This window comes from Ochotona princeps, chromosome 10 (assembly GCF_030435755.1).
Source record: "Ochotona princeps isolate mOchPri1 chromosome 10, mOchPri1.hap1, whole genome shotgun sequence".
In the NCBI taxonomy this organism is placed as follows: domain Eukaryota; kingdom Metazoa; phylum Chordata; class Mammalia; order Lagomorpha; family Ochotonidae; genus Ochotona; species Ochotona princeps.
In genome coordinates, this window is record NC_080841.1 from 38841255 (window position 1) to 38857207 (window position 15953).

Here is a 15953-nt window from a genome sequence, read left to right on the forward strand (position 1 = left end):
AGAGGGTGGGGATTCCATGTGCTCCTTAACTGCCAGGCTAAAAGCTCCTCTCTGCTTTCTTCTGGAGTGTTGTATTTACAGAACCTCGGCAAGTCTTCATTCTTCAGTAGTTAGGAAACACCGTCACCTTACCCACAGTGGGAAAAAGCCGCACAGGGTCTCCCGGGGCAGATGTGGTTAGGGACTTGTGATTCATGATGGCAACTCAAAACAGAGGTGACGGGACTCCGTGAGGACACAGCCACACCCAAGAGAAACCACGGAACCCCAGTATGACAAGACACAGCGTAGGCTGCTTCCTAGTGCTCCAGCGAAGATGGAAAGCAAGGCCTCAGGGCTTGCTGTGTATTATCAAAAGGCTTATTACTTAGTATTTTTATACTTCAACATTTCAAATTACCTAGACTTTTGCAGTCTCTAAAGACAAAACCAAGACTCCCTCCCCAGGCCCCCAAATATGTGTGCTTACTATAAGGATTTAAATGTTTTGTGTATTTCAGATGGCAGTTAATCTGTGTGTGACAATGTAAGTCTATACTTATTTCATTAGGTTTTGTGGCGTGATAACTAGAGCCATTTGTATGGAATTTAGTAACTAAATTTTTTTTATTTCAATAAAGCAAAAAATACGGAAATTTGTTTAGATTTAAGAAAAATCCAATTATCTTTTAGGTGATAAAAATGTTAAAAATCACAGCAAAATTTAAGTCTGTTTTTCCAGTTGAAAATATAACTTCAAACACATAGAACTGAATCTAAAATAACACTAGATTTAATCATCATGCCATTGTTTAATTATATAAAAAGATCCAACTGTATTGTATATTGCCGCTAACAACAGCAGAATAGGAAGTATGTGCACTTGAAATGCACGCAGCCGGAGTCCGTAATGCAAAGTTGAGCTGCCATGTCAATCTGGCTGGAAATCTCGCTGGGAAGAAGAAATGTACCCAGTCACACTTGAGTATTTAATGCAAACAGGATTTTGGCGCCAGAAGGTTTCAATGTAAAGGATAGTATCATAGCACTCTGTGATTAAAGGACTTGTATTGCAGAATGAAATAAATTTTTGTTCCATGCGCTCATTTGGCAACCCATGTTTAAAATAAAAAAGTTCAATTGCGAGCCTGAATGTCAAAGATTACTGCCTGGTGTCTCTCTGATGGCCATTACTGTGACACTTGAAGTTCAATGCACACACTAATTATTATCTGATGTTAGGGACTGCTTGTGTTCATGATTACTTGCTATTCAAAGCTCACCTACATGAACATAAACTTGCATAAAAAGGAATAAACCCCTTTTACCGTGCTTGCCAAAAAACTTCATAAAAATCAGAGTGTCTGGAGTTGAATATACACTCAGAAACATTTTCACAAGGGAGAGAATTTTAGGTAATCCTTTAGCTGGGATAAAGATAATTTGGTGGGATAACATCATATATGTGGTATGGATCTGAGGGTCAGAAGAGATGCTAAAGATTTACAGTCCAATCAGTTCTGCTTCTCAAAAACAACCAAACCACAAATCTGATACAGGAGATTATGCGTAAAGTTCACTGAGAAGGAGCAAAGATAACAGGTGCTATCTCATGAAAAGTACACGCAACAACCTCCTTTCACAGCACAGGCATGATGTCCACACCAGCCCATGGCCTTGGAAATGGTCCAAGAGCTCACAACTGACTTCTCACGTCCAAAATGAGAAGGTACACATCACTGGCTGGCTTGCAGATGTGAAAGGTTCATAATCTTTATCTTGAAACTGTTGGTCCATGTGTAAAGACGCAAGGAGACTAGAAACTGGGGGAAGGGAGTGGGGAACTCTATTTACATTGGCCAGTTAAGGCTGATGAGACCCAGCTGTTGGTATTGCCCCTGCAATTCCCAATCTAATATGTAATCAGTGAGAGTTACTCCTTTCCTGATACCATCACCCTTTTAAAACTCAACTGTGAGTGGCAGTGTCAAAGGTGAAAGTCTGGTTCCTCCGCTACACACTGTGACAAGGCTGTTGAGCCGCATGTGACATCTGTAACAGGGCCGACAACATGAATGAGTGCATAGCAATTTGAAGAGTTGGTGCATGACCGAGATGATACCCAAGAGATGCCAAGGGCTGAAGATTTACCAAATCTTCCTAAGCCTGGTTTACTATTAACCTAATGAAAACCAGAATTTTATTATTTTAAGAATTGTACATCTGTAACAGTTTGGCCTAAACTCAGGCCACTCACTGAGTTTTCCTTACCTTCTACTCAGACCTTGTGCTGGCAGTTACCTTGTTTTTAACCAGGGCCCAAAGGACCAGATATGGAGGGAGTAATTAATTATAATTTGTTACACTCTAAAGATCACAAAGGAAATGTTGAACACTGGTTTGGGGAAGCATTTTAAGATGTGAGAGCATTAATGATTAATCCTCCTGCACCTTCAGTCAGTAATAGGTAAAATGTCAGAGGCAGTGACATCTCTTAATTGCTAGCGCAATTCGCAATGCAAAAGAATCCACAAGGCGGCTTTTTGTAGCCCATTATCCAAGTGTCAACACTGATTATTGCCGATACAGTTACACAAATGCCAATTGCTGGGCAGCTGGTTTCTTTCAAACGGGTTCCGGGGAAGGTTGTGTGTTAAAAGGAATCTTCTTATTGTGACCTATGACTCCATTACATAGGCTTGCCTTTACCTAATAAACTCGACATGAACATAGGATGAACAGAATGCATATCTGTCAATTCCTGAGACCCACTCTGTCTCTTCTCTCTCTCCCAGGAACACGGGCTTTTTTAAAGAGTCAGGTCAAATCCCCCACAAATCAAGGGAGTCCAGTTATGTTTTCTTTTACTTCCCTGGATGCCCCGCTGAGTAGCTTGCGAGCTGGCAGCATGCTATGACTGTCATTTGTAAGGAGCAGTCCGCTCAGCTGTAATTACTAATTTGATGTCACACTGGAATTGCAGTGCAGCTGTGAAAAGATCGACCACCAGGGAGATTCGCATTTCTCTGTCTCATTTAGAGGAGGCAAAACTGCTGGAGCCATGAATGGAAGATGCCCTTCCATTAAAAAGGAAAGAATTAAAGAATAAAGCAAGTCACAGCAGCTGTCAGAAACTGACAACGGTTAAAGGGGGGGCTTGTGGGGGAGGGCCGGCAGGAAGCACTGTTTCGCTCTTTTTAAAGAAAAAAAAAAATCCAAGACATCTGTACACGCAAGTTCTGATACTTGTTGCGATGAAAGTGATTCCATTTTTGCTGGAATATAACTTCTTTATTTCCCTCAATTCCATCTGCATTATTATGCTAATGCAAATCACACTAATTGCATGTCAAGCTGAAAACTAAGGAACGGGACTCGTCTGCACCTATATCGCTAAATATTTGAAATGACAGTTTCAAAACTTGTCACCAACAAGCTGCATGTATGTGAAATTAAAACAGTTCTAATGATTTGAATGAAAGGAAATCTGAGAGGAATAAGAACTGAGATTGCTAATTAAGCCATGTCAATGGAGCGTGTCTCTAAAATCCGTTCTTCGCACTTTAAGAGACAACAATTATATATTGATAGCAGTGGAAATAATGTTCTTGAAAAATCACTGGATTTCATTTAGAAAAGGTTATACAGATGAAGAAATGAAGTATTTTAACCTTCACTAAATATTGAAAAGGCAGAGGAACAAGTGACCTTTTTGCGGGCACTGATGGTTTTTTACAAATAGTGGGAAGCTTTTTAGATGAGTTACACACACACTTATCTGATCATGGAAAGAAAACCTTAGAAGTTCGGTAGAGAAAGGAGATCAAATAAAACTTTTACAATAAAAGACAACATTTTTAATAGTTGAGCTTCATCAATATGTTTGAGCTATTACAACTGAGTACCTGCTTCCAGGTTAGACTGAGCGCTCAGGCAGCTGCACTCGCCTCTGGCCGAACCTGGTTTGACTAATGTCATATGGAAGGGCAGGGGTGGTTTCAAGAGAAGAGCTGTTACACATCACGGGTTCCAAAAGGAGTACAGTTCCCCGCATTCTTCCTCAGGGTACTGCTGGCAAACAGCTGTAATGTTTGCACAGTGTAAGGTACAGCAAAGGAAACTGTGTAAAATGCACATTAAAAAAGATACATTTATTTATTTGAAAGGCAGAGTTATAGAGAAAAGTGAGAGAGAATCTTCTGTCTACTGTTTCAATCCCCAAATGGTAGCATGTCTGTGGCTGGGTCAGGCTGGAGTTAGGAACTCCATTCTGGTCTCCCCTACAGCCGGCAGGAGCTCAAGCACTTGGGCCATCTTCTGCTGCTTTCCCAGGTGCATTGGAAGAGAGGTGGATCCGAAGTGGAGCAGTTGGGACTTGAACTGATGAGATGCTGGCTTCGTAGGCAGAGGGTTAATTCCACCGAGCCACAAGGCCAGCCCTAGCTATCCTTTCCCTAAGCCCCTCTCAAGGGAGATATTTGGAGAAACGACTACTACATACTTAGCATTTGAATCTGGTCCAGGCAGACTCCTTGTTCTCATGTTCTTCCACAAAAACCTACATCAGTAAGGGAGCTCACCATTTTTGGCAGGGAGGGCAGTGGGTTGTGGCTACTGCCCAAGTTTCTAGAAAATGTAATTCTACTGGCGGAACAGCAGGGAGAAGATGGGTCATTCCACCTTCTGCTTCTGAGGAAATGCTACAACCAAGATGATTAAATGTTGCACCTTCCCTTCGCCCATGCCCTTACTTTTTTTTTTTAATCTTTTTTTTTTTAACTTATTCAAAAGGCAGAGCTAGAACTAAAGCTACAGCAAGAACAAGAGCAAGGAAGGGCAAATGCAAAAGCAAGAGATCTCCCATCTGCTAGTTCACTTCCCAAACTCCCATGAACAGCTGGGGCAGGGCCAGGAGCCCACAACTCCATCCAGGTCTCCCCTGTGGATGGAAGAGATCAAAGCTCATGAGCCATCACCTGTGGTCCCCCAGGGCGTGCGTTAGCAGGAAGCAGAATCAGAAGCAGAGCTGAGACTAGAGTGTGGGCACTGTGATGGAGAACAACATGGCCATCCCACAATCCCACATGGCACCTTTACGATTTTGCCAATGTCCAGCCCAGATCCTTGCCTCACAGGGCAGGCTTCAGGTGCAGCCACCTGTCCATCAATACACAGGAAGAACACAATGGCCAAAGCAGGGTTGGGATGCGCCATTCAGCTTCCTCATTTTTGCCTTCACTGCTGTCAACTGCAAGCTGCTCTCACTGGCCAGGTCACCACTGAGTTTCCTGTCTGGTTCCAAGGACAGCTTCTCAATCTCCCTGACTTTGTGGAATCATGGATGCTGGAATGTTCTCTTTGGTTTCTGAGACATGCTGGAAAGCAAGTGTTGTAAGCATAGGGGCCAATGGTCTTGCTTCCCCATATGCTCCACGAAGATGGTAGTGAACAGTGCGGCCCTTCCTGGGCCCTAGTCCATCTCTCTGCTGCCCTGCGGGCCTCTCTCTTGGGACCCCTCTTCTTCCATGCTGGCTTGGCATGGGCTTTTCTTCCCTGTTCCCCTGGTCGCCCTGGAGCTTTCCTGTGCTTCCCTTCCTGTGGATCATCCTTCCTGGGAAGATTCCCTGGCTCCTTTTTTCTCTCCCCCAGCTATACTGTGTCTCCCACATGTGCTGACTGCCCCTGCTCTCATGCTGACACAGCACAGGTAGTGCCTGCAGTCCTGCTTCTGGCCTGCTCCAGACCCACCTACTGCAGACGTAGTGAATGCACGGATGGGAGTTCCTTCTCTGCCTCTCCCCTCCCTGCCTCATCTGCCCCACTTCTGCCTCAGGGAGAGGCATGAAGCCTCACCTAACTGTCCAAGCCAAAGACCTGGGAGTCATCAATGACTCACCCATCTGTGGGCACTGGTCCCCTCCCACAGTCCATCTCTGAGTTCTGTTGATTCTTTGGGGGGGGATTTATTCATTTATTTGAAAGGTAGAATGACAGAGAGAAAGGGAGAGAGAGGAATCTTCCATTCTCTGGGTCACTCCTCAAATGGTTGCCATAACTAAGACTAGCCAGGAGCCTGGACCTGCTCAGGTCTTTCACCCAAGTGGTAGGCAGGGGCCCAATGACTTGGGCCACATGCATCAGCAGGGAGCCAGATCAGAAGCAGAGCAGCGAAGACTCCAACCCAAGCTCCGATGTGGAATGCCAGCAGCTGGATCTGCTGCGTGATAGCACTGGCCCCAATTCTTCCTGGCTCTCCATCTGATCTATCCATATCTGGCATCCCAGTTCGGTCCCCCAACTTCTCAGCATGACTTCATCATGCTCCACAAGTGGCCTGGGCTCCTTCTGTAGCCTCATCTCTCCCTGCAGGGAGAGGCACCCTGCTTGCACCTGCTGCTCCGGCTGACACCTCCATCTCCTATTCAATGTCTGCATCCCCTACCAGATGCGATTATGTGGCTCACTGTTTTAACACTGAAGATAGGAGAGTAACCATAAAGACAATAACACTTCTGAATGAAAAAAAAAGATTCACAAATTTGTATTATTCAAATAAAAATGCCTGATACCATTCTAAAAGAACTTGAGATAAATGCCCACAATTACCACCCTGAGCTCAGCTTTCCAAGAGAACACAGGAGAGACATTTCCTAGGTGATGAGAAGGAAAAGCGGAGAGAACTATCAGCTCAGGGTTACTGTCCACATTTGCACATGTGGGTGGAGGTGAAATCAGCATGACAGACAGGAAGTTTCCCCAACTTCTTATTGAAACAGACCCCGCCAGGTGACTGTGTCCAGAGTCTTAAATGATAAACTACCTGTGGTTCAAAGATTACTCATGTCCAACATGTCTGAACAAGCCCTTTATTTTTTAGCAGAACAGTCCTCTAAACCATGTTTCATGTGTCCCAGAGGGAGGAGGGTTTGCAGCCCTGCCAGGTCAGTGCTTCCCGGGGGAGGAGGCTGCCTGAGGGATGTGCAGGGATGCCCTGGGGTCACAGCTGGTTACAGGGCACGGGGAGTTGACCCCTGGCCTGCAGGACTGAGTGCTTTGATGGTCAGCTTCCTACACAGGGGCATTGTCTTTAAGAACACGGTAGAGCTAAGAGCTGTCTCCTCGCTCAGTCACCCGAAAATGAGAAAGGAAGGAGAATGAGCCTCATCCCACGCCAACCATGCACATCCTGAGATGGGAAGGAAAGGAAGGCCCTGCAGGGCTCCCTGGGGATGAGGTGAGCCGGGGGGGGGGGGGGGGATATGCAGGCACTTACCTTTTCTTTGTCACTAGCTTCTCGAGCCACTGTGGAGCCCTGAAACACAAAGAGACAGTAGTAATAATAATAAGAAGAGGAAGAGGTAGCTGGTTGACAGGTGCCAAACAGGAAATCGGCCAGTGCTGGCAGCGTGGGGCAGTGCACCAGCTGCCACTGGGCTCCGGGCTCCGGGGCTGGTTGCCACGCTCTCCCTGCCCCTACCCTGCCTCTGCAGGTGTCTTGTCCACTGTCTTTTCTCCATTCCAGGTCCTCCTGCTGGAAATCGGCAAGCCTGACAGTCGCCAGAGCTGAGATACAAACCACACTCTCTCGTGCATCGGCTGCCAGGATGGTCAGTCTCAGTATCTTCTACATGTAAGTGGCCATCCATTGGCTGTGGGGCATCCAGCACCTCTTGTCGATGTGGTGCCATCCTGGCTGTCTCTCTGCCACACATGCTGCTCCCCACCCTGCGTAGTGTGGTTACTGATGAGCAAGTTTTCTTTCAAGCGCCACGAGCCGAGTCCCTGTGGGCACTTTCTGAGCCCCTGCACCGTGGAGATTCTTTCCAAGTCCCACCTTTCCTGGCTGCTTTTCTGTGTCTGGCCCTGTGAGGAGCTGGCTGAGGGACAAAGCGAAAAACACTTATGTCTGCTCCACGGTGGTGGTGGTGGAGGCCTTCAGTGCCAGGCTGCTGAGCCTTGGGGTATGAGCTGGGCAGAGAATCTGGCCCTTGTGTGTGGAGGCTTTAATTGGGAGGCCAAGATGGGACACAAATGGCTGGCAGAGTCTTTGGTGTGCCACCGGTCAAGGACTGCATGTTCCCTGCATTCCCCGTGTTGGCTCTGCCATCTCATATCTCACCCATAGCAGCAGGCGCTGGTGTAACTGGGAAGTGGCCTGGACAGCTCACAGACCAAGGTGTTGGTCTCCCCCATGGCACTGGGCACCATGTCCTAGGCTGGGTTTGGGGGATCTTGGGGTCCTGCCAAAAGCCCAGGGAAATGCTGTATTTCTTAGGGATGAAGTGGAGGGACACAAAATTGACCCCAATGACAGGTGGCATGAGTGCCTCTCGTGGGAAGACAAGCACCCCCTGTGCACCACATGCTGTACAACCCTGCTGGTGGCTGTCGCTGCGTCATTGGCACTGCTCTTCTTTCCTTCCTCGGGTCTTCCTAAACTGTGGGCCACAAACATCTTTTTACACGCTGGTTTCCAACCAAGGACGTCCCCAGAGTACAAAGCCAAAGCCATACTTTCAAGTACCGCCTGCGCAGCTGGGCGGAGCAGCAGGCCCCTACAGCCCTTGTGTTCCTAACCAGCTCCCACCCTCCCCCGCTCCAGGTGCCGGCCCTCCTGGGCAGCCATCACCCAGCTTCTGACTTGCAGGGAGACTCACCTCTGTGTAAACGCAGATCATTAGCCTCCCAGTACACTCGCCCAAGGTTAAGTTCTCTCTCTCTTTCCATTCCTCCCTCCCTCTTTCTCACACACAAAACTAAGACGAAGAGAGCAAAGCAAGGCTTGGAAGTTAAGGTGAGAGTTGGATGGCAAACGTGCAGATCCTGTCTCAGCGCACAGCCCAGGCAAGAACAGAACTGATTCTACATGCGAAACAGAAAAAGCACGAGACTCAAGGCAAATTAAAACAATAACCTCCAAAGCCCACGTATGACCAACATGAAGACATGGTTCCCAGACCTATAATTAGCTATAGAAGGCACTAGGCTCTCCGGCATTTTAGGCCAATCCTAAAAGTAAGTTGGACAGAACACCCGCCCTTCACAGCACCTCGACCCTAGTGGGATGGATGAGATGATGGTTCGCCACCAATTCCCATGTACTGGACATAACACCGGACCCTTCCAGCCCTGCAAACGTGGGTCATGTGATCCCCAAGGTAAGTACCTTGTACATGGTTAACAAGTCCTAAAACCAGCCCACGTGCTGTCAGCAGTGTCTTGGGCTTCCTCCACTGAGGCAGGCCACTTTAGGTGGTACCAGAGAGGCTTTGGGGAGCAGCCAGGTGGGTTGGCAGGGTTTCCCTCGGGGCTAAAACCTGAGGGAGGCCAGAGCTGGGCTGTGCTACAGAAGTGGATCCAGATCACATGGACTTCAGCGCTTAGGGAAAAGCCCAGACCTGCACCACTTCCTTCCCCGACACTCGCAATTCTCCAAGAGTGGCTCCAAAAATCCTTGGGTGGCTGTGTGGACCACAGTTGCCGCGGAGGTGTGGATTCCAAGGCCCTTCAGGGGCCTGCAAAGTTACAATATTGCTAAGATGTGATTTTTTCCTTCCCACGGTCTTGGCATTCCCACAGATACTGTTGAAAATAATGGTGTGTAAAACTTCCAGTAGCTTAGCAGAAATCAAGCACCAAGGGTGCCAAGGAGATATTTTGTGACAAATAAATAAATAAATAAACAAACAAACAAACAAATCCCAATTTATACGAGATTGTACCACATAATTCAAAAATTCAAAATAAAAAAATATATATATATAAAGCAGCAAATTAATAAGTAAATAAGTACATAAAGGAACAAACTGGCATCACCAAAGAGGCCTCACTTCATTTCAGAGCAACCAGTGAAGCCATAGGGCTTCGTGACTGGCTAACTGTGTTTGACCTAAGACTCCATGGAGAGGCGCCGAGCAAGCACAGGCAGCGACTGGAGCGCCTGCATTGGAACAGGAGAAGTTTCTCAAGACACAGTTTTCTCAGATGGCTTGAGTCATGAGTCTCCTTTTTCACCAAATGACATTTCTGCTTGGAAAAAAATGGATTATTTCTGTTGATTCAAATCTGGGCCTATGGCAGATGTTTGGTACAAAATGAGCAAAGCTACAAGTGTCTGTGCTTGTAAGTGTGTGTGAAGTGGGGTTGGGGGAGGGTACGTGTTGCCCCTTCATGATAAACCACTGTCAGCACTTCTGGCCAGCGAGTTCATTGAGCGTTTCAAGTGAAAACTGGAATTAAGGAAAGACCTGTACGTATCACTCGGAGCTCAACAGTCTCCTGTTACGTTAAGGACCCTTCTGATAAGGCTGCTGCTGGTGCTAATACTTTCTGATCCTGCAGAATGAATCGGATCAATATTTGGAAGAGCCCTGTTCCTCAGGGAACCGATATGTCCCAAGTGCAGTCCTTTTTTTTTTTTTTTAAATGAATCACATTCAGACTGATGCCTGTGACAGATGAATGCATCTGAATGATGGGAGTGCAGAAGTTCACTGGTGGGTTTTCAGACCACACAATAAATTTATGTTTTGAGAAATAACCTCTTGTCAAGTTTTGGTGCAGTATCAAAGCAGATCTACAATTTTCTGGCAAAGCTTATTGAAGTACTGCCTTCCAAACTCACTGCTTGAGGAAGGTCAGATTTCTTCTTAGAGACTAACAGCCATCCTGCATCAAGTGGACGGATACACCTGCAGGGTGTCGGAGCACTCTGAGTGTCACGGGGGTGTTCTGTATCACCGATTACAGCACTGACAGTAAGGATGTGTGCAAGAGAGCCCGTCTCACCTTTAAGTCGTATTTCCTATATACAGAGAGGCGGTGGCTGAACACATTCCTTGTCACGATCACGTAGATCTCTACTCCATCCACGTTCAGCCGGTACATGCCCAGGAACTGGGGAAGCAGAGTGACCCCGTGACATTCCACTATGTACTGCAGGGGGAAGAAAGGAAAAATTGGGGGGACCCGATCAAAACATGCCTGAGAGAGGTACTGCTTCTGCCAAGAAGAGCCTGTTTGCAGGAGTCTACCCAGCTCATAGCACTCATGGGTCGACTTCTGCTTACCACATACACACAGATAATAAGAGAACTCAGTTTTATCTCCAAAGAGGGCCTTCTCCTCACCTTTCAGGTGAACTTGTGAAGTCATGACTTGGATAAAAAACTGCAACGCAACAGGACGAGTGATTGGTCCTTTGTGAAATTCCTTTGTGGTGAAGTTAACACTCAACCCGTGACCTTCTATCCCTCACCCGAGAACTCCTGGCCATGCTTTCGTGCAGGTGAAGTCACAGCAACCTATCAAGGTCAGCTTCTTTAAATATATATTAGTCAAAGGGCATGAGACACACAACAGCTTGCATCTGCTGGTCCATTCCTCAATGCCTGCATCAGCCAGCCCTGGGCTGGGGCCAAAGAGAAGAGCCAGGAACTCAATCCAAGTCATGCAGCAGGAACACACTCATTGGCGCTATCGCTGCTAGCCTTCCAGCATCAGCAGGAAGCTGGGGTCAGGAGCTGGAGCTGGGTATGTTGGAGCCAGGCATCCGTACTACGAAAGTCCCACCACGACATCAGCATCTTGAGAAGCACTTAAGCTACAATTAAAGAGGAAATTGTAGAGAGCTGGGTGCTAGTAATTGGAAGGGCCGAGCTCTGATTCTGGCTTTCCTGTTTCTCAGGGACTTGTCTGTCTAGGGCTAAGCAGCTAAGAGAATGGACCCCCTTGTTCCCACAGGTCATCTGCTCCTGCTCTAAAGACAGCCGATGACTCTCTGGCACTATGTTGGTTTCCATCAAATCCACTGAATGAACCCCAGGACTGACCCTACTTCCAATTAGAGTTGCAAAAACACAACACAATTTTAGTGTACATATTTGAAGGAGTCACCAGATGGCGCTGACTCCTCAATCACAGACCTTTATAAACAGTCCTACTACACTTACTTCCAGAGGAAGTTTAGGCTTCTCCTTTCCTTAATGTAAGAGGGGGAAAAAAAAAAGACACGTTTGAAATCCCCAAGATAACTGGCCAGCATGAATACAATGAGCTGAATACTGTAAACTTAATTCATACTTATAGAGATGCCTGGTAGTGTTATTAAATGGTAATGGTGGAATTAAGGGTAATTAATTTACCATATTATTGGAATTTTTCTTATTCTTCCCTCAATGGACACTTTATGATGAACAAATAATTAGAATGTCATTTCAGACTTTTCTAGCAGTGCGCTGTTAAAATGAACTCCAGTGATACTTAAATACTTTATATATTAAAAGCCCTTTCATTTTACTGTATCGTTAAACAAAATGCCTCTCACCAGTATGAGTTGGCTTTCTGCTATCCAGACAGTCTTGACAGATTTTAGATAGTTCTGCCTTTTCTTTGACTTTTCTAAGATGATAATAATTGAGTTATGTACTTTAATTAATTCTGTGTTCTTTTTTAAAAATAATATTTGTCCACCTTTCTGGTGGTAAAGATTTTTTTTTTATTGTAAAGTTAGATACACAGAGAGGAGGCGAGACAGAGAGGAAGATCTTCTATCCATTGATTCACTCCCCAAGCGGCCACAATGGCTGGAGCTACGCTGATCCAAAGCCAGGAGCACCACAGCCTCTTCTGGGTCTCCCACACAGGTGCAGGGTCCCAAAGCTTTGGGCCATCCTCAACTGCCCTCCCAGAAACCAGGGCCGCTGGGATTAGAACCAGCGCCCAAATGGGATCCTGGCACATGCAAAGCGAGCACTTTAGCCATTGAGTTATGGTGCCAGGCCCCTATGTATTCTTTTAAAAATCATTTATTTGAAAGGTAGAGTCACACATACACACGCAGCTTCCATTTGCTGTTAACCCCTCCCCCCCCAAAAAAAGGTTACAAGGGCTGGAGCTCCACCTGGGTCTCCTGTGTGGGTACAGGGACCCAAGCACTTGAGCTGCCTCTTGCTGCTTTCCCAGGTGTATTAGCTGGGAGTGGCATTGGAGGTGGAGCAGCCAAGTTTCGAACTAGTGTTCATACTAGAAGTGGGTGTTGCAGGCAGTGGCTTAACTAGCTGTACTATAACAATGGCCTCCTGAATCTGATATATTTAAGTGGTTTTATCCAGCTTAGTAGCTGAAATTCCTATTTTTCTCTCTCCAAATCGTAATAAAGTAACTTGGAATGCTGCTAATGCAAAACAAGTCCTGTAGTAGCCCTTGGCTGAAAAGAGCATTTTTCTTATCTGATCTAAAAGCTTTAAGGAAAGGCGTTAGAGCGGTGGGTGTGTGGGCCTAAGCCACGGGGTCACAGGGAAGCTGGGAAGGCATGCCTGGCTGTGGCACCTGCGTGTTACTAGGTAAGTTCTTAACCTCTCTGGCATTAGGGCCCCCTTCCCTCCTGCAAACATCAAGCACTGGGCACCCAGGCCGATGGGCGCTGTGCCCCTCTGCCCGCTCCATTGCCCTGGAGACCGCCTCTTACAACTTGGTCACTGTCTACTCATGTTCCAAATGATCTCACAAGACATAGCCTGGCCCTGTTGGAGTCGGGGCGGGGGGACCCACAGTAGGCATTTTCTGGGCCCAAAAGACTGGGCTCAGGGCACATAGGATGTCCATGACACTGTCACTTCCGCTCTGGGCCACTCTACTGGGACACATCTCCTCAAGGGACTCCCATGCTGTAACAAGCCCTGCTGGGAGACAGCCACAAAGAGTTACTCTCAGGGGATTCACCTTGGGAATTCTGCCCAGGAAACTTCTAGAACATGACACAGGGATGCCTTTAAACACAAGTTTTTCTATCATTTTCTCAGGGAAAAATACTAACAGCCTATATTCCCTAACTCCTCCATCTAGTCTACGACTACATTTACTGGGGCAGGTGATGTGTAGAGAGTCAAACCCGTGCCTGCAATGTCAGGCACCCCTGATGAGGATCCCTCACAGTTCAACCACAGCTCTCTCCTGATGTGCCTGGGAAGGTAGAACAACATGGCCCAAGGATTTGGGCCCCTGTACCCACGTGGGAGACTTAGATGGAGTGCCAGCCTCCTGGCTTTTTGATCTGTCCAAGCCCTGGCACGTGTGGCCACTGGGGTGGGAATAAGCAAGTAAAGATCTCTCTTTTTCTCTCTCCACCCCTTTCTTCTTCCCTCCCTCCCCCTCCCCCTGCCTCTGCCCTGTCACCTTCCCCTTCCAATAAATAATCTTCAAAAAATCATTTTCAACACTATTTATTTGTTACTACACATAAAAAAAACTCCCACAATTTGAACCTGTTAGGCGGGTGTTGAGCCTAGTGGCTCAGATGCCAGCGCCCCATGGCACAGTGCCCAGTATTTCATAACTGGCATCGGCTCCCGACTAGTGCAGAGGTGATGGCTCAAGTAACTGGGTTCCTGACATCAGCTCCCAGCTTTGCCATTACCCCAGCCCGTTACTACAGGATATGGAGAGTGGACCAGTGGATGGGGGCTGTGTGTGTGTGTCTTGCTGCCTCTCAAATAAGTAAATTAAAAGCTTTGAAAACCCCAACCTCCTTCAGCAGTAAGTTTCTTGTGTGGTCTCATGGACCCCCTACAGGACTCTCAGAAGAAAATTAGAGAATATGCATAAGCTTAAAACTGTGAGAATCATGAACACACACAGCATCCCGAATCACATGAAGTCTGCCAGGCTCTGGGACTGCCGCACTTCAGTGGGTACTAAAGGCTTCAAACGCACCTGGGACTCGACATTTTGTACAAGAGAACATTCTGTCCATTACCTGAGTTTCTGCATGGGGACGCTACAGGCAGGACACACCTGAGTTTTAGTAAAGGGACCCCAGGTTGGAGGAGACCACTCCTTAGGTATGGCCCTGCAGCTGCTGGCATGAAGAGGCCTTCAGGCTAATCTTAAGGTTCTTGCCAACTAATCCTGGAAATGCGTGAACTGTTCGAATCGGCAAGCATATCCTTAAGACCCTTTCCACACACAAAGCGTGATGGGGTCTCAACACCAGAGACTTCACGGCTGGAGCTGCAGCTGGGCTCTGAGCCACACCTGACCCTCCAGGTCCACTCTGCCTTTCCTGGGCTGTGTGCTGTGGATGAGGAACTCAACCTATCAGAGGCTCTTCATTTAGAGAACAGGAGTTAACAACAGCATTCAACACACAGGCTTTTTGTCCCGGCTTCAGTTCCATCAGAATTCACGTTGTGGGCCCCACATGATGGCTCAGTGCCTAAATCTTCACCTTGCACGTGCTGGGATCCCATAGGGGTGCCAGTTCGTGTCCTAGCTGCTCCACTTCCAGGGCATCTCTCCTTGCCAAGACCAGCAGTGACCTCGCAATGGCTAAACATGACCATGCTGCTGGCGTTTCCCGTTTGCACCTTCCTGTCCATGGTCTCTCCTTAGTGGCGCCTTAGCTAAGGAGAAGGTGCACACTCCTGGTTTACACCCTTCCACTCTTGGTCAATTCATCCTCCTCTGTGTGCCCCTGACATTTGGATGTGTTCAAGGCTTTGACACAGGGAGGCCTGTGACTGTCTTGCTCTGCCCTGGCTGTGGGCCACCTCAACCAGCTGCTTGGTTTCTGCTTCTGTCTATACCCAGTAACCTGCTCTCCCAACCCAACAAGCTTATTTCCAACCAACAGCCTTTGCTGCTGTATCCACATGGGATTCAGATTCACACAGCTTCTTTAAAAATGTTGGCAATGGGCCTGGCGCCGTGGCCTAGCAGCTAAAGTCCTCGCCTTGAATGTGCCGGGATCCCATATGGATGCTGGTTCTAATCCTGGCAGCTCCACTTCCCATCCAGCTCCTGCTTGTGGCCTGGGAAAGCAGTCCAGGATGGCCCAGATCCTTGGGACCCTGCACCTGTGTGGGAGACCCAGAAAGAAGTTTCTGGCTCCTGGCTCCGGATCGGCACAGCACTGGCCGTTGCAGCTCACTTGGGGAGTGAATCATCGGATGGAAGATCTTCCTCTCTGTCTCTCC

At 47.4% G+C, this 15953-nt stretch overlaps 1 protein-coding gene across 1 annotated transcript in view; it reads right to left on the bottom strand.

Annotated features, from left to right (window-relative positions):
- The window catches only part of PIP4K2A (phosphatidylinositol-5-phosphate 4-kinase type 2 alpha), a 161818-nt gene that overhangs the window by 19643 nt on the left and 126222 nt on the right, over positions 1–15953 (bottom strand). Inside the window, exons 5-6 of the mRNA XM_004578553.3 lie at positions 10768–10914; positions 7253–7291 (exon numbers count right to left, since the gene is read on the bottom strand). Of these exons, the coding sequence (XP_004578610.1) occupies positions 7253–7291; positions 10768–10914 (186 nt within the window). The remainder of the gene's footprint in view (positions 1–7252; positions 7292–10767; positions 10915–15953) is intronic.